Genomic DNA, 19,883 nt, shown 5'->3' on the forward strand with positions numbered 1-19,883 from the left:
CGTCGCAGTCTCGCTGCGCGGCCAGCTCCGTCTCCAGGACGCGCTCCACGGCCTTGAAGCCGTGCTTGAAGGGGTTGGGCCCGTCCCCCGGCCCCATGGGCACCGCCTCCATCTCCACCACGCTCAGCCCCCGCCCGCCGTCCTCGTCGTCCACGGCCATGTCGAGGCGGGTGATGAAGAAGTGCTGATGGTGCGCGGCATTGACCCCGGGGGCCACCAGGTTGCCGTAGTCGGGACCGCGCAGGACCTCCTCGGCATGCAGGGGGGAGGTGGACACGATGCCCGTCAGCTTCACCTCGAACTGGATGCTGCCGTCCTGGTACAGGTGCCAGTAGAAGCCGTACTCGTAGTTGGCGATGGTGGCGATGAAGGAGAGGACCAGGCGGCGCATGCGCCGCACCTCCACCTCGTCGGTGCGGTAGTCGTAGTGCTTCCAGGCCATGCCCGCGTCCTCCTCGTGCATGCACACCGCCTTGCGCAGCGTGACCGCGCGCCCCAGCGCGTCGTTCAGCGATGCGTCAAAGTAGTGGATATGGCCCAGGCAGTCGCAGCCCAGCTCCAGGGAGTTGGCGCAGAAGCCCAGGCCGTAGTCCATGATGTCGTACGCGCACTTGGTCTCGTACGGCGGCCGCGGCTCCGCGTAAGGCACGATGATCTCCGCCAGCGCGGCGCGGTAGATGACGGGGCGCACGCGACCGCCGTCCTTGTACCCCAGCCCGTGCAGGACCAGGCCCTCGCGCCAGGAGAAGCCCACCTGGAAGCTCCAGTTCTGCCACTCCACGGCAGACCCCTTGACCGTGAAGGAGGGGCCCTCGGGCTGGACCACGTGCAGCGGGCGCATGCCGCCGCGGAAGGGACGGGCCAGCACGTGGCGGGAGAAGTCGGCGGCGGCCAGCGGCACCTGGGGAAAGGGGGGGGGGGTCGATGGGTGGGAGTGTGAAGGGGGGGCCTGAAGGAAGGGAGCAAGGCAGGAAGAGGCGGGGAAGTTGGGTGAGGGAACGGGCACGCAACGTCAAACTGGAGAGGGATCTGCACAGACAGCCAGTTCGAGTGCAATGTCAGTATAGAAAATTCCATCCGAACTCCTGCACACCCACGTGACCTGTACTCCAACTCACGTCCTGCTTGGTGTTCTCGTCGCCGTACACGCAGAACTTGGACACGCGGTCGACGGAGGCGTTGTACATGAGCACCGTGTCCAGCGGGTGGGCGTAGAAGTTGTCGTACTTTCCCGTGCGCTGGTACAGGAAGCACTGGATGATGCGGCCCTCGGTGGCGCCGTACCGCTGCCCGCTGTACCTGCAGAGCGGAGGGGGTGGACGCGGGGGGAGGGATGCAGGGCATACAGTTTGGGATGTCAACGAGGCCTTGGGAATGATCGGTGTGGGCAGCCCAATCGCCTGAATCTGAGGGACACCGAGGCGATTGCACTCCCATTCCCACCCCTCCTCCTGTTCTAAGACCTAATCCCATGCCCCCGACATACCAAGGGTCCACCGCCACCTCCTCCAGGTCGGTGATGCCATAGCGGCGCGCGACAAAGTCCTGGAACTCCTTGTTGGCCTTCACCATCTTCTCCACGTCGATGACGTCATCCAGGGTGACGGCAGGCTGCACCCCCTCCAGCTGCATGGGGACGAAGGCGGGGAAGCAAAGGGGTGGGGGACAGGCGGTACAATATTGCATTGTACCAGTGGGGAGCAAATCAGGGCAACGAGCACAACGCGACGCATAATGAGGCCAGACTGCCCCGGAGACTCATGCAGACCCCCTCCAGCTAAAGCGGTCCCCCGGTAAGGGGCTCTAGGGAGGGGGACTCGCACGGTCACGTGGCCACGGACATTTGCGGTTTCCGTCCCCCCGAAACGGCCCATCCCAACGGTGAGAACGACGAGTGGATTTCGTATAGAGCATCCAAAGGCCCGCGCACCTCCTGCCACGACAGGATGCTGGCGCGGGTGCCATCAAGATCCACGAGCGCTTCGAACACGGAATTGCGGGGAGGGGCCTGCACCACACAGAGCGCTTGGCGGGCGGGCTTTGCGCCACCCTTGAGGTACGCCAAGACCTTGTACTTGTGGGGCTCCTGTGGAGTCATGGGGTGATTGTCCGGGGCTGAAAAGGGTCGCGCCGGCCTGGCGGTCCGAAACCCTCGTCCCCCGGTCGCGGGTAGCCAGGGCATGTGACATGGGGTACGACACCCACACCATACCCACCTTGGCAGAGATGGAATTGAACCGGAGGACAGGAAGCCCGAGGCTCGCGGCCCGCTCCCTGCAGGCTGCAGCAGCGGCGCCAATCTCCTCGGCGGTAAGCTGGTCGAGGGGGTGGTGGTTCCTTCCAGGGGTCAGCTCTCGGCCGGGGAAGCGAGTCTTCACCGCATTGGTGTCGAAGGTCGGAGCTTGAGGAATGGACATTCGCGATGGGGGTATTCTGGGAAAGACGGACTGTCGGAAGCCTGTGGCACCGACAAAACCTTGCCTGCTCCGGCAGGGTTTGCAGAGGAGAGTACGAACTCTTGGAGTCCGATGAGGGACTGGGAAATTTTGGGGCTTTCTGAGTCTTTGGTGACAGATAATGCCAGAGCGTTGGGATTAGGGCAGAGGTACTAGCAGGGCAGCAACTCCGCGGGGCAGAGCCTCCCCCTTTCCACCGGGAGGTGATGTCGACGTCGAGCGTGCTGCGTGAGGTCTGGAGCGCAGCATGCCCATCCCAGCCCCAGTGTTTTATTTCCTGTCGTGTCATGCAGAAATCTCCACCCCGACTCTGACGATTGCCACCTTATGATCCAAGGGTATACGTGATACATAGATTACCTGGTGCGCGCGGCACTCCTCCGCCATGTTGCGGCTGCGAGGGGCCCAGGCGCTGAGCAAAGCTGCGGCCTTCGCCCTTCGCACCGACCCCTCTGCTTCTCAGTCGCTCCTCGGATGGAATTCACTGGCCTTAACCTCCCGGCCATCAGTACGCGGACTGGCACAGGAGGCAGTGGCTCACACTGAGGCCGAGGCCCAACCTCGCGGAATGTCTGCAAGCACACGCCGCTCGGGCGTGCTTGCCGTGAAGGTTGGCATGACGCAGGAGTGGGACAACTGGGGAGCGAGGCTTCCCATCAGCATCCTCTGGGTCGACGGCTGCAAGGTAGGGGAGTGCTGTTGCGGGCTGGGAGTCTGTGTGCCCTATGCTGGGTGTCACCCAACCCGGGGCATGGGTCCCCAGTTGCCAGAGGCGGATCGAATGGGAAGCAGACGCTCCATCCTCTTCACCTTCCGCCTGCAGGTCGTCCAAGCAAAGACGGATGATCGCGAGGGGTACACTGCCCTCCAGGTGGGCATCGGCGCGAAGCGCGAGAAGCAGGTCGCCGGCACCCAGCGCGGCCACTTTGCCAAGGCCGGCGTCCCCATCCTGCGCAAGCTGGCAGAGTTCAGGGTGACGCCCGACGCCGTGCTCCCACCCGGCACGGAGCTGCGTGCCAACCTTTTTGTCCCGGGCCAGTACGTGGACGTCTGCGGGACCAGCATCGGCAAGGGCTTCGCGGGCGTGATGAAGCGGTGGGGGTTCAAGGGCCAGCCGGCCAGCCACGGCGCCTCCCTTGCGCACCGCGTGCCGGGGTCGACGGGCGGGAACCAGGACCCGGGCAAGGTCTGGAAGGGGAAGAAGCTGCCCGGCCGGTTGGGGGGCGTGCGCAAGACTGTCCAGAACTGCCTGGTCTACAAGGTGAGCAGCTTGCCGCGAGGGGGTGGCGGCCAGGTATCGGGCCCACTGTGGCCCTCCACTTGAGACCCTGCGAAGGAAACAAGAGTCGCGCCTCACGCCAGTGCACCTTTGCCCGCCTCGCAAGCATCCCGCGCCTTTCCCCCACCCCTCACCCTCATCGCCTCCCTTGCCAGGTGGATGCCGCACGCAACCTGATCTACGTCGTGGGTCAGGTCCCGGGGCACAAGGGCAACTTTGTCAGGGTGGCCGACGCCGTGAAGAAGGCGTTTGAGCAACAACCGATGAGACCCCTGGTGCCCCCTGCGGTGGGGCAGGGCTCAGGGGTCGCTACACTAGATCCAAACGGGAGGGATCCCTATGACTTCCAAGACTGAGGCTGTGCTTCGAGTCTGTGGTTGCAGCCTTCCCTGCGCAGGCTGCCCTGCGGAGTCTCACGCTGCATGGGAATCGTTGGATCAGCTGCTGTGACACAAAATGCTCGCCGAGCAAGGACATGATGAGGGTAGCAACAACCAGCATCGCCAAGGAGAGATGGAAAGTACGAGACAGCGCGGACTCCAGGGCACACACTCCCTACTCCGCAATCCCTATTCCGATCGACAAGGCAAACGCCAGGCAGGGCCATGCTATATTTTCTGCGTCGCTCCGAATCTTGGCTTTTACTCCCTGCTGGCCAGGCAAGAGCTGACGAGCTGTTAAACTTCCAGCTGTGTCCTCCGCTCTGCCGTAGCATTTTTATCAGAACTCTGATTCCATCGTATCCCGTTGACCCTCAGAATCTTTGACACTTCTCCTTCCAAAGGCGACAGGTGCGATTCGCTTCTCAGGTGTGCATGCGTGCAGTGTTGTCAGGTTCCAGGCTCCGGCGGATGCCCTACAGCCAGAGGGGACGCAGCGCCTCCACCACACGGGCACGCTCCCTTCGAACTACGTCCGGCCCGCCCAACCTCACGGGGTGCTTGATGCGATCATGCGGGGCACGGAGACCACCCCGCCCCCGACTTCCCCGCGGTGCAGACTGCGTACCGGCCTGTGTCCAGCAGGACGGTGGGTGTCAGCGATGCCGGTGGGGCCGGGGCCAAGGTCAAGCATGTTTAAAAGTCTATGATCCACAAATTGAGCATTCCTAGCTTGTCCGTGCACAGGTACTTCCGCCACTCCAACCCACCACACCGATGCTGGACTCGAGGAAGAACCAGGACTGCATTTTCTACATCCAGGGCACCTGCAACAAGGGTGCCCTGTGTCCATTCCGACACGACCAGGTGCGGTTGCTAATGTTGATTTGTAAAAGGGCCCCCTGAGTGAGTTGCAAACCTTTTGCAGCCTCACACCATGCGGGCAGCGTCTGCCCTAAGTTGTTACCTCGGCTTGTCCCCACCACCCCTCCCTACCCGATACCCTGAGCAGAGCAAGGTCCAGCAGCACAGGGCGCAGCAGGCACAGCAGGACTGCATCTTCTTCTTGCAGGGCTGGTGCAGCAAGGGGTCCCTGTGCCCCTTTCGCCATGACCAGGCATGCCGAGGTGTCGGTGGTGGTGTGTCGGCAGGGTCTTACACCACCATGCATTCTGTTGTGATGGCACCCAAGTCCCGCGCCGGCCACGCCTCTCATTCTTCAGTGAGACCCTTGGCGGCAGACCGCCCCAGTCAGTGCCATAATTTCCACCCCTCGATTCCCTGCAGGCAAAGGCTGATGCGCTGAAGGCGCTGAACTCGTCCACTGCGCCCAATCTCCAGCAGGTGGCCCGTGCCTCCCCTGCAGCGCCCTCCCCCGCAGCACCCGGCCCCACGCTGGCCTCTGCCCCCGCCCCAACGCGGCAGCAGGTCCGCCTCGCCCCCGTTCCGCCGGCGCCCCAGAGGACCAGCCTTGCCGCCGGCCTCATGGGCGGCAGGACGTCCCCGGTCCCAGCGGCAGCCAGTGGCGACGCGCGGCGCGGCGGCGCTACCTCTGCGAGCGGCGCGTCTGCGAGCGGCGCCGCCACTGCGAGCGGCTTAGCCGCGCCCGCCCCGGGTCCGCCCCGGGCCCCGCCCACGCTGGCGGGGCGGCTGGGCCCCCGCCAGGGCGCCAGGGACCAAGGCGCCTCGCCCCTCCCCCCCCGCCTGCAGCAGCGCCTGGGCAGGGAGAGGAGCGGGTCGGGGCCCGATGCGCCGACTGGAGCTGCCAGCTCCCTGTCTGATAGACTGGGATCGAAGGTGCGAGGTCTATGGGGTGGAGTGGGGCGGGGACGGTGGTCTGCAGGAGCCATGGGATGTAGGAGCACAATGTGGCCCGGTCATGCTGAGCGTGGTCGCAGTCCCATCTACTGCAGAGGAGCAGCGATGGCTTGGTGACAATGGCCTCGCGCACGGGATCCGTGGCCTCCCCCGACGCACGCCCTGCACCAAAGGTGGGTGCTCCTGTGGAAGGTGGCAGCGAGCAGGGCTGGCGCGTTTGTGATCGAGCGGCCTGCGCGTGCGCGCTGCGTCGGAGGGCTGTGCAAGCGCTGGCGATTCCCTCCCTTGACCTCATTGGTCGGCCTTGGCTTGAACCCGTCTTCCAGGCTCTGATCTTGCAGTACCTTCACAACCCCACGCAGGTCGTGAGGGAAGGCGCGCCGCCTGCCCGGGGCCCGAGGCAGGGCGCGGCGTCGCCCAGCCCACCGTCCCCGGAGCGACGAAGGTGGGCGACGCCCGCCGAGGCGCCTGGCGCGCCCAGGAGCGCCTACGCGGCGCCCTCTCCGCCCGGGGACGGCGCGGCCGGCGGGCGCGTGGGTGGTGGCAACGCATCGCGCCGCGAGCCGGCCCCGGCGCTCGAGCCCGTCGCGCCACGCCCGAAGACCATCGAGGAGATCAGAGCGGTGCGGCCCGGGTGCTTTGGGCGCTCCTGCGTGGCTCCCTGTGTCGGGTGGGGCATGCTGTGCTGGCCTTGAGGTTACAAGCACTCTCCATCCAGCATCGCTGGCTGCTGGCAAGGGGCAGTGCTCCAGGGAAGTGCAAGCTGATCTTTCTACGGGGGCCTTCCCTCCCAGAGCTTGACGCGAGTCCAATCACCTCGCAGGCCAAGCGAGCAAAGCAACAGTCATCCGCGGGCAGCGCACCTGCATCAGGACCCGCCAAGCCGGCTAGCAAGCCGACGCAGCGAGTCACCCCTGCTGTACCCGCGCAACAGGTGCGCGCCAGGACCCAGATACTGTGTTGTGTCATGGCTGGGCCCTGCATTCCATCCTGATGCAACCGGGTTCATGTCATCAGGCTGGACAGACCAAACACGTGCCGCCATCCCCACGACCACTCATGCAGGCTCGTAAGCCGGCGGCCCCAAGCGCGTCACCTCTCGCTGAGCAAGCTGCTGAGCCCGCACAGTCCGTACCCACCCCCACTGTGGCAAAGCCTGCGTCCCGAGGTGGCGAGACAGCTGGTGCCGAGGCACCACCTCCAAGAAAGCCTGAAAACACATCCCTTCAAGGAGCCGAGGTGGCGTCGGATGTGGCAGCAAGCACGGCGCCAGCCGATGCAGATGCCGATGACTTTTTGATGCTGGATGAGGTGAGCCGATGGAGAGAATGCACGGGGTGGATGAAGGTGTGGAGACGCGAATGTTGGGGAGCTGCATTCCGGTGATTGACGGGGGCAGTATGTGCCCAGCTTTGTTCCCCCTCGTCATTCTGCTGACTCCTCTCCCATAATACTAATCTGCCTGGTCAGGAGCTGGAGGGCTTGAACGAGGACCTTGGGGATCTCGTGGACGAGGACTTTGAGGCGCAAATGAGGGCCTTGGAAGAGGCGGCGGCCGGATGAAGGCCGGGAGAGGAGGAGGGAGGTGGGATCGCTGAGCTCGGCAGGCGGCCTGAGTGTTTGGCACCTGAACTCTGTGCAAAGGAGGATTGCTGGACGGAGGCCCCAGCCGAGGGTGACGTCATCATGGGACAGTGGCCGCGTTTGTCGTCCAGGCGGTGGCAGCACGCCATGCCTGCAAACCAGGCGGTGGCAGCACGCCATGCCTGCAGACCAGGCGCAGAGCCGTCTCCTTGCCCGATCGATAACGCTGCAGGTCAACCTGATTGCTCTTCACTCCCTTCACCATAGCCATACTGCCCCGATCCCTGTAATCTTCAGATGCTCTTACAAGTCCATGCAGGGACCAGGAGGGGGGAGTGGGGCAAGAGGGCGTGCTATGGCTGACTCCCAGATGCCGAGGTTGGGAGAACACCCCACCTCCTCCCCACCCCCTGTAGTGCTGGGCAAAAGCTTCCAACACGGCATAAGTATTTGACAGCAGGGTATAGGTGGCGGGGGGTGCCACCCCCACATCGCAGGCCTGTGGGGGAATGTGCAATGGACAGGTGCCCTGGGGCCATGGGGCGCTTGAGGTCCCATGTGGGCACCGCACACACCCAGCCGCAGCATGGGGGGTTGAGCATGTTCATGCTCCAATGCTTGATTCAGTTCAGTGCACGGGCAGTGTTGGGGTGGGCAGGCAGATGGCCATGTGGCCGGCGGCTGCGCCGTCCATTTCAGGAGCAGGGCTGCCGGGCACGGCGCCTCCCAGACTTATTGCGCTCAGATGTCGGCGAGAGTGATCATGCCACCAGCCCTGCGGCCCTGTTGGGGGGTGGAGGGAGGCAGAGGGGTGGGTGAACAGGCGCATGGTGTGTGTGGACACAAGCAGGCCTCGCCGAGCCCTGCTATGGTATGGATGCTGATGTGAACACAGCAGCCGCCCATGGCAGACCATGCAGTCAATCTCCCTCAATCTACCTCCAGGAGTGGATGCACGGGTGCTCCTGGCCACGCCAGTCTTGGACCCCGTGGAAAAAATCATTCCGAGTCCTCCACCCCCCAACAGCACCAAGAAACCCCCACTGCCCCGCGATCGACTCACCACGAGCGCCGCATCAGGCCTCGGGTTGTCGCGGATCTTCACCGCGTAGCCGGGCATAAGGGCGACGCCGTTGGAGCCCTTGGGGTCGGCGATGCCACGCCGCACCTTCATGTACCCGGCCTCGCCCCAGTGCGCGCCCCAGGAGTTTTTGATCTTGAAGAACTTGTCGCCGTTGGGCTCGGTGCCGTAGCCCACCGCCAGGAGCGCGTGGTCGATGGGCTCGGTGCAGTGCGCGCTCTCGTTGAAGATGCCGCCGGTGTACAGGTGCCAGGCGTCGATGAAGTCACCGCAGCACATGGCCACGTTGGTGGGGGTGTGCGCCAGCGCCTGCTCCAGCGCCGTCTCGTTGGCCTCCGGCAGGTTGACGATGTAGTCGATGGTCACAGCGGCGCGCTTCCTCTCGCGGCGCCGGTGGCACACCGTCTCCTTGGCCGCGTAGGGCCACTCGGCGTCGGGGACAAGGCCGCCGTTGTCGATGGTGTAGCGCATGACGTCCACGAATGATCCGCCGTCGCAGCCCCAGTCGTAGGCGTCGCAGTCCACGATCTGCTGCTCGGACAGCGTGACCAGGTCGCCGCCGGTGTAGAGCGCGTTGGCGGCCTCGATGCCGGCCACGCCGGAGAAGGCGAAGCAGCAGCCGCACTTGGAGCCGTTCACGTGCTGGTCCTTGACCGGGGTGATCATGCCCTCCGCCGTCCAGTCCACGGCCGCGGGGGGGACGGTGTGCCCGTACGGCCAGTCACGGAAGTACTTGGACTTCTTACCGTTGTCGGCGGCCGTCGCGGCCGCGCGCAGCGCCAGCATGTCCCTGGGCTGCTCGCCAAAGTAGCGCAGGCGGAACTCCTCGGTGGTCAGATCTGCGTGGCCGTTCAGGCCCAGGGTGTAGGAGGCGCCGGCGTTCTGGGCCTGGTGGGCCGCCACGCGCGCGGCATTGGCCATGAAGGCCTCCAGACGCTGGCTCTCCTCCGCCGGGGAGTAGGTCTTGCCGTAGAAACGGGCCCAGCGCTGGAATGCTGCCCGTGGGTCGGACTGCAGGAGGGGAAGGAAGGGGTGAGGGTGAGGGATGGAAGGGTTGGGCGGCCAGGACTGCAGATGGCATTGCAGGGAGGCCGCGAGATGTTTCCGGCTGGAATCACTGGGCTGAGGAAGGGTCAGCGCAGGACCGAGACGGAGGGTTGACAGGATCAGTGTGATCGAAGGCGTCGGGGACCCGGATGGTCCGGAAGGCAACCCTTGGGGTAGGGCTAGCCGACTCACCATGCCCCCAGGAAGTGCAGGGCAAACAGCATTGGCAGGCACGGCATGTCGCTCTAGAGGGTCGTGTAAGCCTCGACCGGTGCCAGGTTCCGAGTGTCGAGTCAAGGCTCTGCATCGCGGCCGGCGCGGCACCCCAGCGTTACGAAATCAGTCGACACCCCTGCCAAGGCCTGGCGGCCGTCACACTCCCGCACACCTGGGACATGATCAGGACGTCGTCATGGAAGGCAGCAGTGCGCAGGGAGCTGGTGGCGCTGGCCGCTCCCAGGCAAGCGATGAAGACCAAAACCGAGGTCCTCATGGTAAGGGTCTGGGTTCTGGCCTTGCGTATTCACGTGTGCTGCAGGGAGGGATCTGAGACAGCTGTTGAGTGATCACAGAGGTATGTGCTAAGGGGAAGATAATGCCTCCAGGGTTAAAAAGGTGCGCCGCGACGCCAACAGTACTGGGTGGGGGCGCGGGCACAACGGGACATTGCCAGCTCTCGGGAGGACGGATTCCTCCTTTCCAGGCCCGAGCACGTGAGGTTTCAAGTCCAGGCGCCAGAACGCTTCTGCCCAACCAATCCGACAGGCGCTCTTGAACGTGGCACTGGATTGGAGGGCGGAAGGTCAGCATTCGGCGTCCAGCTCACAACCCATCCCCGGGACCCTCGGTCCCAATCCTGCCCGCACCTCCCTCCTCCCGAGCCCAGCTCCCGGCAACAATGCAGGGCGTCGCCTTCGCCCAGCTCGGCGCCAGCGCGGCTCGCCCACAGGGTGCGCCGGCCCAGCGTGGCATCCAGCGCCTGGCGTCCCGGCCTCACCAGGCACGCCTGGTCGCTCAGGCTCCCAGCCGGACGGCCTGCCGCGCCTCCACCCTGGAGCGCAAGGGTGCGCCCGGCTATGAGCGTGAGGGATGGGGGAAGCAGCGGTGCGGTTTTCAATTCCCTCCGCTCCCAATAATGTTCAGCCCGAGCACATAATCCTACTCCGGGTTGCTGCTGTCGTGTGCTGTGTGCGGGCAGGGAACCCGGCATTCTCCTCCGTCGTGCATGCATGCATGTCCTCGGTCCAGGGCCCAGGCTGCATGGTTCCACGCAATGGCACAATGCCCAGCATCGGCACACCTTTCTGGAACATGCCCGTCTGACAATGGAATGTTCTCCCATGTATGGCGTTTTCAGGGCCCCTCGAAAGCCCGCCTCCTTGGCGCCCTGCGATCCTCAACCTCACCCACCGATTCGCACATCCATCCCATCAATGCCCACACTATCCCCCCCTCACCCCCCCTCCCTCGCCGTGCAGTGGACGCCAGCGCCATGTTTTTCGAGGACGGGTCCCTGGACGAGGTGGACCCGGAGATCGCCTCCATCATCCGCCAGGAGAAGCGGCGCCAGGTGACGGGCCTGGAGCTGATCGCCAGCGAGAACTTCACCTCCCGCGCCGTCATGGCGGCGGTGGGCTCCTGCATGACCAACAAGTACAGCGAGGGTCTGCCCGGCGCGCGCTACTACGGTGGCAACGAGTTCATCGACCAGGCCGAGTCGCTGTGCCAGTCGCGCGCGCTGGCGGCCTTCGGCCTGGACCCCGCAGAGTGGGGTGTGAACGTGCAGCCCCACTCCGGCTCCCCTGCCAACTTTGCGGTGTACACCGCCCTGCTCAAGCCCCACGACCGCATCATGGGCCTGGACCTGCCCCACGGCGGCCACCTGACGCACGGCTTCTGGACGGCCAAGCGCCGCGTCAGCGCCACCAGCGTCTACTTCGAGTCCATGCCCTACCGTCTGGACGAGGCCACGGGGCTGGTGGACTACGAGGCCCTGGCGCGCAGCGCCGCCCTCTTCCGCCCGCGCCTGATAATCGCTGGCGCCTCGGCCTACTCCCGCGACTTCGACTACGCCCGCATGCGCGGCATCGCCGACGCGTCGGGGGCCTACCTCATGGCCGACATGGCCCACATCTCGGGCCTGGTGGCCGCGGGGGTGGTCGCCTCGCCCTTCCACCACGCCGACGTGGTGACCACCACCAGCCACAAGAGCCTGCGCGGCCCGCGCGGCGGCCTCATCTTCTTCCGCAAGGCCCTGGAGGCGGCCATCAACCAGGCCGTGTTCCCAGGCATCCAGGGCGGGCCACACAACCACACCATCTCGGGGCTCGCCGTGGCCCTGAAGCAGGCCGCCAGCCCCGAGTTCCGCGCCTACCAGCAGCAGGTGGTCGCCAACGCGCGGGCCCTGGCAGCCAGGTGAGCAGGTGGTTTCGAGTTCAAGCCTGCTTGTCTGAACCGAGTTTGGAGGTGGTGGTGGAAGGCCCGACACCCTGACTGAAGGTACCCTTCCCTCCCCACACACACATCGTTTCCTGCCCTACCCACGCCCCTTCACACACACGCCCATGGCCGCACAGGCTGCAGAAGCTGGGGTACACGCTGGTCTCCGGCGGCACCGACAACCACCTGCTCCTGGTGGACCTGAAGCCGGCGGGCATCGACGGCGCGCGCGCGCAGCACGTGCTGGATGCCGTCCACATCACGTTGAACAAGAACAGCGTGCCCGGCGACCGCTCCGCGGTCATCCCCGGCGGCGTGCGCATCGGGTCGCCCGCACTGACCACGCGCGGCCTGCGCGAGACCGATTTTGAGCGCGTGGGCGACATGTTCCACGCCGCCATCGGCATCGCGCGCGACCTGGCCGCCTCCACGCCGGGCGAGGGCAAGCTGCGCGACTTCGTGGCACACCTGGAGGCGCAGCGCGGCCAGCGTGCTGACCTGGCCGCGCTGGCGGCCGAGGTCGAGGAGTTCGCGTCGGCCTTCCCCATGCCCGGCGTCCCGGGCGGACTCTGAGGGGGCAGAAGGGTGTTGCTGTTGAGGGGGTTCAGGAGAATTGTCAAGCAGCTCACAGACCTGACCACAGGCACTCCTGTCGTTGTTACCCCCTCCACAGACCCCTGCACCTCCAAACGCCTGACGGCATCAACACATGTACAATGAGGGGACAGTGTGTCTCCTGTAACACAGAATAATGGGTAGCTTGGGGAAGATGCAGAGCCAGGAAGAGTTGGTGTCGGACAAGGCACCTCACTCTCCTGCCAATCCTCAGCATGCCGAGCAGCTATCGGCGTTCAAAGTATATCCCCACAGCAAAAGGGGAGGCGGGGAGCGACCGATGCCTTCGGTTATGCAGGTGCACATGCAAAGCGCCACGAGGTCCTCCCAAATCGGCGCCCTCCCCCACATGGGCGTGCCAGGCGCGGGCGTGGGAGGCACCGTATGACCTGTGGGCCACAGGGGCCACCCACCACACCGTCGTCGGGCAGGGCAGGTGGCGCGTCCCGCGCGATGCTGCTGCGCAGTCTGACGGACTGTGTGCGTGCCGTGCATCCCCGCTCCCGGCCTTCGGGGACATGGAGGGTCAGTTCGGGGGGTGGCGACGTTTCGGGAAAGGGGCTCTGTAACACAAGGGGGACTGCACCGCCATGCCGGTTCCCATGACCCACTCCGGATACCCCACCCGCGTCCTCAGGGCATGCAGAGGCGACTGCATGGTGCCCAATCGGCCTCATTCAGCGGCCAGGAGGCCGCTCCGCCCGGGCCGCGCCCAGCGCAGCCCAGCGTGCCGTCCAGCGCCACCCCCCTCCCGGACATCCTGGCCAGCCTCCAGTCCGGCATCGACTTCGAGCGCGCCCGCGGCTTCGTGAATGCGCAGGGCAGACGCCGCGTGTTCAGCGACTTCCTGCACGACTCCCTGCTCCAGCTGGCGGCCCGGGTCGAGCAGGAGAGCCCGCGTCGGCGACTGCGGGCTGCCCTGGCCCCGGCCCGGCGCTACGGCGACCTGAACGAGGGCATGCGAAGGCTGGCCCTGCAGGAGCTGGTGGAGGTGCTGCAGGAGGTCGCCCAGCCCCCGGCGACAAGCGCGGCGTCCGATTCCGCAGCGCCAGCACCGGCAGGGAGCGAGGCCGCCGTGCCAGTTCCACTTGCGGCCGAGCCCAGGCACCCGTCGCCAGAGACCCGGGCCCCAAACGATGCACGGCCGCGCCCTGGCGCCACCGATGTGGCCCCAGCCGCCCAATCGCAGCACTGGCACCCCGCAGATGCTGGGAGGGGGGAGTACACCGACACCGCCGGGTTCGTGCTGGACCTGGAAACAACCGGTGCGAGCGTGGGTGCAGGGGTGCGAATACTTGTACGACCAACAGGCCCCTGTTGGAGGGGAAGTGCCTTGGTTTTTCAAATCAAATGAGCCCAGGCTTCTGCATTGACCAGACGGGGCAGCGCTCGTCATGCACTTTAACTCTGCGCCACCCTTTCTTCCCGCGATCCCTCCCCGACGCAGGCGTCAGTGTATACAAAGACTGTGTGGCGGAGATAGCCCTCTTGTGCCTCAGCACCGGTCGCCAGCTGTCCACCCTCGTGCGGCTGCCGGCAGGCACTAACATGTCGAGACAGGCCGAAGCCGTCAACAACCTGAGCAACGCGATGCTGAGCGCCCCGGGCGTGCCCACCTTTGAGTGAGTTGGGTTGACGGGGGTCCCGGTGAAGGAGGGGCAGCGAGTATTCCGCTGAGGGTATCAGGAGATCAAGCCTCATTTTAACCCCTGCAGGGAGGCCTATGCCCAAGTAGTGGAGTTCATTCAAGTGCAGACTGCCGCACTGGGGCCAGGCGCCATCCCCCTCATCTGTGGCCACAGGGTGGCCGGTGAGTGGCGGGGAGGGGAGGGGAGATCTTTGTGGGTATACCATCCTGCCTGCACAGTCGGCTCAGGGAAGCCTTATGCAGAGCATCGTGAGAGTCTCGGGCCTCCCAAGTCGCTTATTCCAATGCAGTGAGAACTGTGTGGCGGGTAATGCCTCGTCTCTCACACCTAGATGCCCCTTCAAACCTCTGCAAACAGACTTTGACCTGTTGCTGCTGGCAAACCAGGCTCGCCGCTCGGGCCTGGCGCCGCTGGAACGTATTCTCATTCTGGACACCCTGAAGCTGGCAAACGTGCTGCGGCCTCCCAAGCTGGACAATCTCAAGCTGGGGGTGAGCGGAATGGATGGTTGGGGGGTGTTGAGTCATCTGCAGGCAGATTCACACAGCACTGCTGAGCCCAGGCTCCTCGGCTGGCCGCTGCAGACCCTGTACATAGCTGAGCCCATCCCTATTCGCCTCCAACAACTCCCGCCACCCTTGTGACTACCCCCTGGACCTCATCTCACAGACGCTGTACACACACTTCACCGGCAAGGATCCGGAGAACGCGCACCGGGCGATGCAGGATGTGCTGGCCAACAGGGATGTACTGCAGGGCCTGCTGCAGTACGCCGACGCATGGCAAGGCGAGCGGCGTGGGGCTGGGTACGGCGATCGCTCCGTTCTTCAGAAACCAGTATGTTTTTATATGCGCCCGGCTCAACCCTCGCTCTCCCACCCTGACGCCCCACAGGGTCGTTCGCCAGGCTGCACGACCTGCCGCTCAGCCTGGCGAGGGAGGTGCTGACCTGGCCGGCCGCCGCAAGCGACAGCCAGCCCAAGAGGAGCCGCCGTCCCGGCGGCGCTGCCCCCTCCACCCCCGCCGCGCCGGCTCGCCAGGGCTTGCAGGCCTTTGGCGGCGGGGGTGCAGCGCAATGCAGCCTCCTCGGCGGCGATCCCAGCATCCGGGCCCCGGGCCGGCCCGACACTGATCTCGCGTCGGCGCTGGATGGCGTGCGGCGCGCTCAGTCTGGCGAGGGGCACCTAGGCGTAGCCTCGACACCCCCGCCAATGGCGGGCATGGACCTGTGGCGCGCCGCCCTGGCCAGTGCCGACGCCGCGCCGTGCTTTCTCGACACTCCGCTGGCCGGCATCCGAGCGCCGCACAAGTTCACCCCGCGCCAGCTCATGTGAGTTCATGGTCGGAATCTTTGGGGTCCCGGGAATTTGGGTGCATGGTGATTCCTGTTTAAGACACTTGCTCGAGGCACTCACTGCTCCGATTTAAAGAGCACGCCAGCTCCAGCCATCTCTCCGGTGACCCAGCGACGTCCTAGCCCCCCTTCACGCTTTTCTTCCCGCGCCTCCGTGCTTCAGGGCTCTGGAGCAGGCGGGCCTGCACACGCTGCGTGACCTGGTGGAGTGCTACCCCCGCGACTTCACGGTGTGCGAGTTTGGCAGGCTCCCCGAGCCGGGCGTGGATGGGGAGCAGCCCATCTGCCTGCCCGCGCGCCTCGCCTCCGTCACGGTGAGGGGCTTGGGGGCGACCTGCATGTGCTGCGAGCAAGGGCCTTGGGGTCGGAGGGTGGACCTGCGGGGACGTCCTGGACCCGGTGACCTCCCTATCCCCTTGAAGACTTGGGAGGATGTATGGTGCTCACATGTGTGACACAAATGTCGTGCATGTGACGCTGGACCTGGCCACCACCCGCCGGCCGGTCCTTCCTCCCAAGCACTGACCCTGTCCCCCCCACCGTGCAGCACAAGCCGCTAAGGAGCGCCGCGGTGCTGGAGGCGGTCTATGAACCCGACCTGGACCTCTGCGGTCCCGCAGCAACAGCACTTACCGAGGGCGGGGACCCAACGCGCCAGCCCCGCATCCTGCTGCAGAAGTGGCGGGGCGGCCCCGCTGCGCGCTTTCTTTACCACGAGCTGAGAGAGCTGCGGGGCTTAGTGGGCCACGGGGCGGTGCTGGTGGGCGTGGTGCAGCCCAGCGGCAGCTGGAAGGCCGGGAAGCGCGACGAATGGTCCCTCACCGAGCAGGGGCACCAGGTGCTGGCGGGCGGTGAGGAGAGCGTGGCGGAGCTGCGCATGCGGGGCGGGCTGGTGCAGGCCACCTACAGCGCGCGGGGCAGCCTCAAGTCCAACGCCATGGCGGCGGCGGCGGCCAAGGCCCTCAAGACCCTGGAGGTGGGTGGAAGTCTGGATACCCACGTGTGCGTCGGGGGGGGGGCGCGGGGCTGGAGGGCCCTGCCCTGCTGCCAGGGCCTCCCGCGACCATCTGCCACTGCCTTCAACCCCTCCCCTCACACAGGCCGCAGAGGCAAAGTGGGAGGATCCGCTGCCGGAGGGAGTAAGGAGGAGCCAGGGCCCAGGCTCCCTGCCCTACCTCGAGGCCCTCAAGGTAGGGTGCGGCTGCGGCCCGTGTGTGTGATGGCGGGAGCCTGGACCCCTGGATCTGGGGGAAACGTGTGGCAGCCTTGCCTGCTGCGCTCGTCAGAACAGGGGCCAGCCAGCCGATCGCGGTGGGGGATTGCTGCTGGAGCGCACTGGAAGCAACATGTCCGACCCAACCCCACCAAAACTGCACCAAACACAGGGCATCCATTGTCCACGAAGCGAGGCAGACATCGCCGCAGCGCGGGAGCGCCTGGCCTTCCAGGAGCTCTTCATGCTGCAGCTCAACCTACTCCTCCAGAGGTCCCTGCTCAGGTGGAGGAGGTTATAAGGGGGAGGGAGTGTCCACCAAGGCTGTGACTCGTATCGAGGGGGTGAGGTGTATTCATCCCATGTCTTTTGGTCTGGAGAGGAGGGGAGGCGGCCAGCCTTCCCCCTGCCTCTCTCCCGCCTTCTCCCTTACACCCTGGCTCATTCCACCTGACTCCTCTGCCTCACCTTTCCCCCCGCTTAACCTCCCCCCTCCCCCCCTCTCCACCCTCCCCATCTGCCAGGGAGGCGGCCTACGATCCCCAGGGCGCGCTGCTGGCGGTGGCCACCCAGGACCACGATCTGGTGGCGCTGGCGCAGCGGGCGCTGCCATACCGCCTGACTGCGGGCCAGTGCGCGGCGCTGGCCCAGATTCAGGCGGAGATGGGCGAGGGGCGCGGCCGGCCCATGGCCAGCCTGCTCCAGGGGGACGTTGGCTGCGGCAAGACCATCGTGGCCTTTCTGGCCGCACTGGGCGTGGCGGGGGCGGGGTACCAGGTGGCTCTCATGGCGCCCACTGAGGTGCTGGCGGAGCAGCACGCGCGCGGGTTGGCCGCGCTCCTCGCCCGCGTCAACCGCCGCGCCAGCGAGGAGGGCCTGACCGGGCTGGCCCTGCCCGGGCTGGCGCTGGTGACGGGATCGGCGCGGCGCGGCGACCGCGCCCGCGCCGCCGCGGGCCTCGCCGACGGCAGCGTGGCGCTGGCGGTGGGTACCCACGCGCTGCTCTCCGAGGGCACCGCCTTTGCGCGCCTGGGCCTGGTAGTAATCGACGAGCAGCACCGCTTCGGCGTCGCGCAGCGCGGGCGGCTGGCCGGTAAGGCGCGGCCGCCGCCCCACGTCCTGTCCATGAGCGCCACGCCCATCCCGCGCTCCCTGGCCCTGCTCATGCACGGCGACCTGAGCCACGTGGTCATCCGCGAGCAGCCGCCGGGCCGGGGGCCGGTAGCGACGCGGGTGCTGGACTCGCGTGATGAGGCCGCACGCCGGCAGGTGTGTGCATGTGTGTCGGGGGTGAGATTGTGTACGTATGCGTGCAAGGAGGAGGGGAGGAGGATCAAGGGACCCCAGTGCATACCCCCCGCCCCCACACACACATGTCAACCCCTCCTTGAACAACAGAATACTCATGGACACGTTACAGGTCTACCAGCACATCCTGGAGGAGGTGGAGGCGGGGGGCCAGGCGTACATCATCTGCCCCCTGGTGGAGGAAAGCGCGGCGCCGGGCTTCGACGATCTCAGGGCCGTGACGGAGGAGCACGCGAGGCTGACGCGGGAGGGGGTGCTGCCGGGGCACCTGTGCGGCCTCCTGCACGGCCGAATGACCGGTGAGTGGGATTGGGAATGTCTCTCACCGGGGGAAGATCGTGGGGACATCCTGGGGGAGGGAAAACAAAGCAGCAGCGCCATGACTGGGACCTATGGCGCAAGCACACCGGGTCCACTGCCTCTGTTGCCCCTCCCCTGGCCACCCAAACTGCCCCTGTCCCCCCTCCTCTCATCACCTTCCGCCTGCAGGCGAGGAGAAGGAGGCGGCGCTCTCCGCCTTCTCCTCCGGCCGGGTCCCGGTCCTGCTTTCCACCACGGTGGTGGAGGTGGGCGTGGACGTCCCCGCCGCCTCGGTCATGGTGGTGGAGGCCGCGGAGCGCTTCGGCCTGGCCCAGCTGCACCAGCTGAGGGGCCGGGTGGGCCGCGGTGCGCGCCCCGCCACCTGCTACCTCCTGGCCTCCACTGCGGCGGCGCGCGACAAGCTGGCGGTGCTGGCCTCCGCGCGCGACGGCTTCGAGGTCGCGGAGCTGGACTTTCAGGCGCGGGGCGCCGGAGACCTACTGGGGCGGCGCCAGAGCGGGCAGAGCCGCATGCTGGGCTCCAGCCTCAAGGTGGGGTGGTGGGAGTGGGGAAATGATGGGCTGGGAACTCAGAAAAGGGCCTCGGCGGGTCCGAGACAGGATTCTCATGGAAGGCCGGCTCAGGGAGGGAGAGGAAGGGAGCGGAGGTGCATCGAGAGGGACCCCCATGTCGCCAATGGACATTGGAGAGGCTGGGGTCTGCACCGCTCGAGAGGGGTGGGGGGTGTCCTGTCCTGATGCAAGCTCCCCTTTGCCGGCGATGTCAACACCAGCCCTGTCGCCATATTCCCCCCTTCCTTTGAATCCCCACCCCCAAACTTCCAGGCGTGCTCGCTGCCGCGCGATGCCGCTCTCTTAGAGCAGGCGAGGGCAGCGGCCGCCACCTTCTTGCACGCCAACCCCAACCCTCTGGACTGGCCTCCAGACCTGCTGGGTCCTGTGCTGCGGCACCAGTTCCTGGACCTGGACCTGCATGAGATGCCCAGCAGTTCTCTTGGGGGAGCGGCGGGGGGTGGCGCGGCCGACTGACGCATTCCGGAGGTGGTGGGAATCGGGTTGCTGCACCGCGCCCTGAGATTCGCCGTCCGAGCACCTCCACCCCCGCGCATTGCGTTGTCCCGTGCAGCTCCATGCTTGACACCTTTTGAAGGAGCTCGAGCTTGCAAACAGTGGTGTGAGGTCAGGTCATTACATGCTGTGTGCGCTTGGGGGGGACTGGAGGATGTCTGGAGGAGGGGAGGGGAGTGCATGAGGGGGCTCAAGAGCCGCCAGGCATCAAGGAGGAGGCAGCAAAGCGATGGCAGGCACCAGAGAGTTGCCACTGGAGGACATCGCTGCGG

The 19,883-nt window shown here is 66.1% G+C and overlaps 7 protein-coding genes across 7 annotated transcripts in view; 4 read left to right on the forward strand and 3 right to left on the reverse strand.

Annotated features, from left to right (window-relative positions):
* The window catches only part of F751_5328 (Copper methylamine oxidase), a gene marked incomplete at both ends in the record, with an annotated part of 4,011 nt that extends 1,594 nt beyond the window's left edge, over positions 1-2,417 (reverse strand). The window contains 5 exons of the mRNA XM_011403128.1: positions 41-901; positions 1,119-1,299; positions 1,487-1,626; positions 1,931-2,086; positions 2,217-2,417. Of these exons, the coding sequence (XP_011401430.1) occupies positions 41-901; positions 1,119-1,299; positions 1,487-1,626; positions 1,931-2,086; positions 2,217-2,417 (1,539 nt within the window). The remainder of the gene's footprint in view (positions 1-40; positions 902-1,118; positions 1,300-1,486; positions 1,627-1,930; positions 2,087-2,216) is intronic.
* Positions 2,418-3,024: 607 nt separating this feature from the next.
* F751_5329 (50S ribosomal protein L3-2, chloroplastic) lies at positions 3,025-4,091 on the forward strand (the record flags this gene model as incomplete). Its single annotated transcript, XM_011403129.1, has 3 exons — positions 3,025-3,141; positions 3,280-3,717; positions 3,891-4,091. The coding sequence occupies 3 exons, from the start codon at positions 3,025-3,027 to the stop codon at positions 4,089-4,091; spliced, it is 756 nt and encodes a 251-aa protein (XP_011401431.1).
* Positions 4,092-4,892: 801 nt separating this feature from the next.
* Positions 4,893-5,421, forward strand: F751_5330 (hypothetical protein; the record flags this gene model as incomplete). The annotated part of the gene is made up of 2 exons (XM_011403130.1): positions 4,893-4,982; positions 5,128-5,421. The coding sequence occupies 2 exons, from the start codon at positions 4,893-4,895 to the stop codon at positions 5,419-5,421; spliced, it is 384 nt and encodes a 127-aa protein (XP_011401432.1).
* Positions 5,422-8,258: 2,837 nt separating this feature from the next.
* On the reverse strand, positions 8,259-10,138 carry F751_5331 (Oryzain alpha chain; the record flags this gene model as incomplete). Its single annotated transcript, XM_011403131.1, has 3 exons — positions 8,259-8,300; positions 8,581-9,609; positions 10,034-10,138. 3 exons carry the CDS (start codon positions 10,136-10,138, stop codon positions 8,259-8,261), a joined length of 1,176 nt encoding a protein of 391 aa, XP_011401433.1.
* Positions 10,139-10,366: 228 nt separating this feature from the next.
* F751_5332 (hypothetical protein) lies at positions 10,367-10,987 on the reverse strand (the record flags this gene model as incomplete). The annotated part of the gene is made up of 1 exon (XM_011403132.1): positions 10,367-10,987. The coding sequence occupies one exon, from the start codon at positions 10,985-10,987 to the stop codon at positions 10,367-10,369; it is 621 nt and encodes a 206-aa protein (XP_011401434.1).
* On the forward strand, positions 10,544-12,657 carry F751_5333 (Serine hydroxymethyltransferase, mitochondrial; the record flags this gene model as incomplete). Its single annotated transcript, XM_011403133.1, has 3 exons — positions 10,544-10,727; positions 11,124-12,060; positions 12,222-12,657. The coding sequence occupies 3 exons, from the start codon at positions 10,544-10,546 to the stop codon at positions 12,655-12,657; spliced, it is 1,557 nt and encodes a 518-aa protein (XP_011401435.1).
* A 495-nt stretch (positions 12,658-13,152) lies between these two features.
* F751_5334 (ATP-dependent DNA helicase RecG) lies at positions 13,153-19,572 on the forward strand (the record flags this gene model as incomplete). Its single annotated transcript, XM_011403134.1, has 16 exons — positions 13,153-13,224; positions 13,337-13,964; positions 14,147-14,321; positions 14,415-14,509; positions 14,706-14,839; positions 15,018-15,144; positions 15,243-15,678; positions 15,866-16,016; positions 16,250-16,678; positions 16,803-16,892; positions 17,088-17,200; positions 17,440-17,824; positions 17,927-18,184; positions 18,336-18,522; positions 18,713-19,074; positions 19,369-19,572. 16 exons carry the CDS (start codon positions 13,153-13,155, stop codon positions 19,570-19,572), a joined length of 3,846 nt encoding a protein of 1,281 aa, XP_011401436.1.
* Between the last annotated feature and the right edge of the window lie 311 nt (positions 19,573-19,883).

Source organism: Auxenochlorella protothecoides (assembly GCF_000733215.1).
Source record: "Auxenochlorella protothecoides strain 0710 unplaced genomic scaffold scaffold61, whole genome shotgun sequence".
In the NCBI taxonomy this organism is placed as follows: Eukaryota; Viridiplantae; Chlorophyta; class Trebouxiophyceae; order Chlorellales; family Chlorellaceae; genus Auxenochlorella; species Auxenochlorella protothecoides.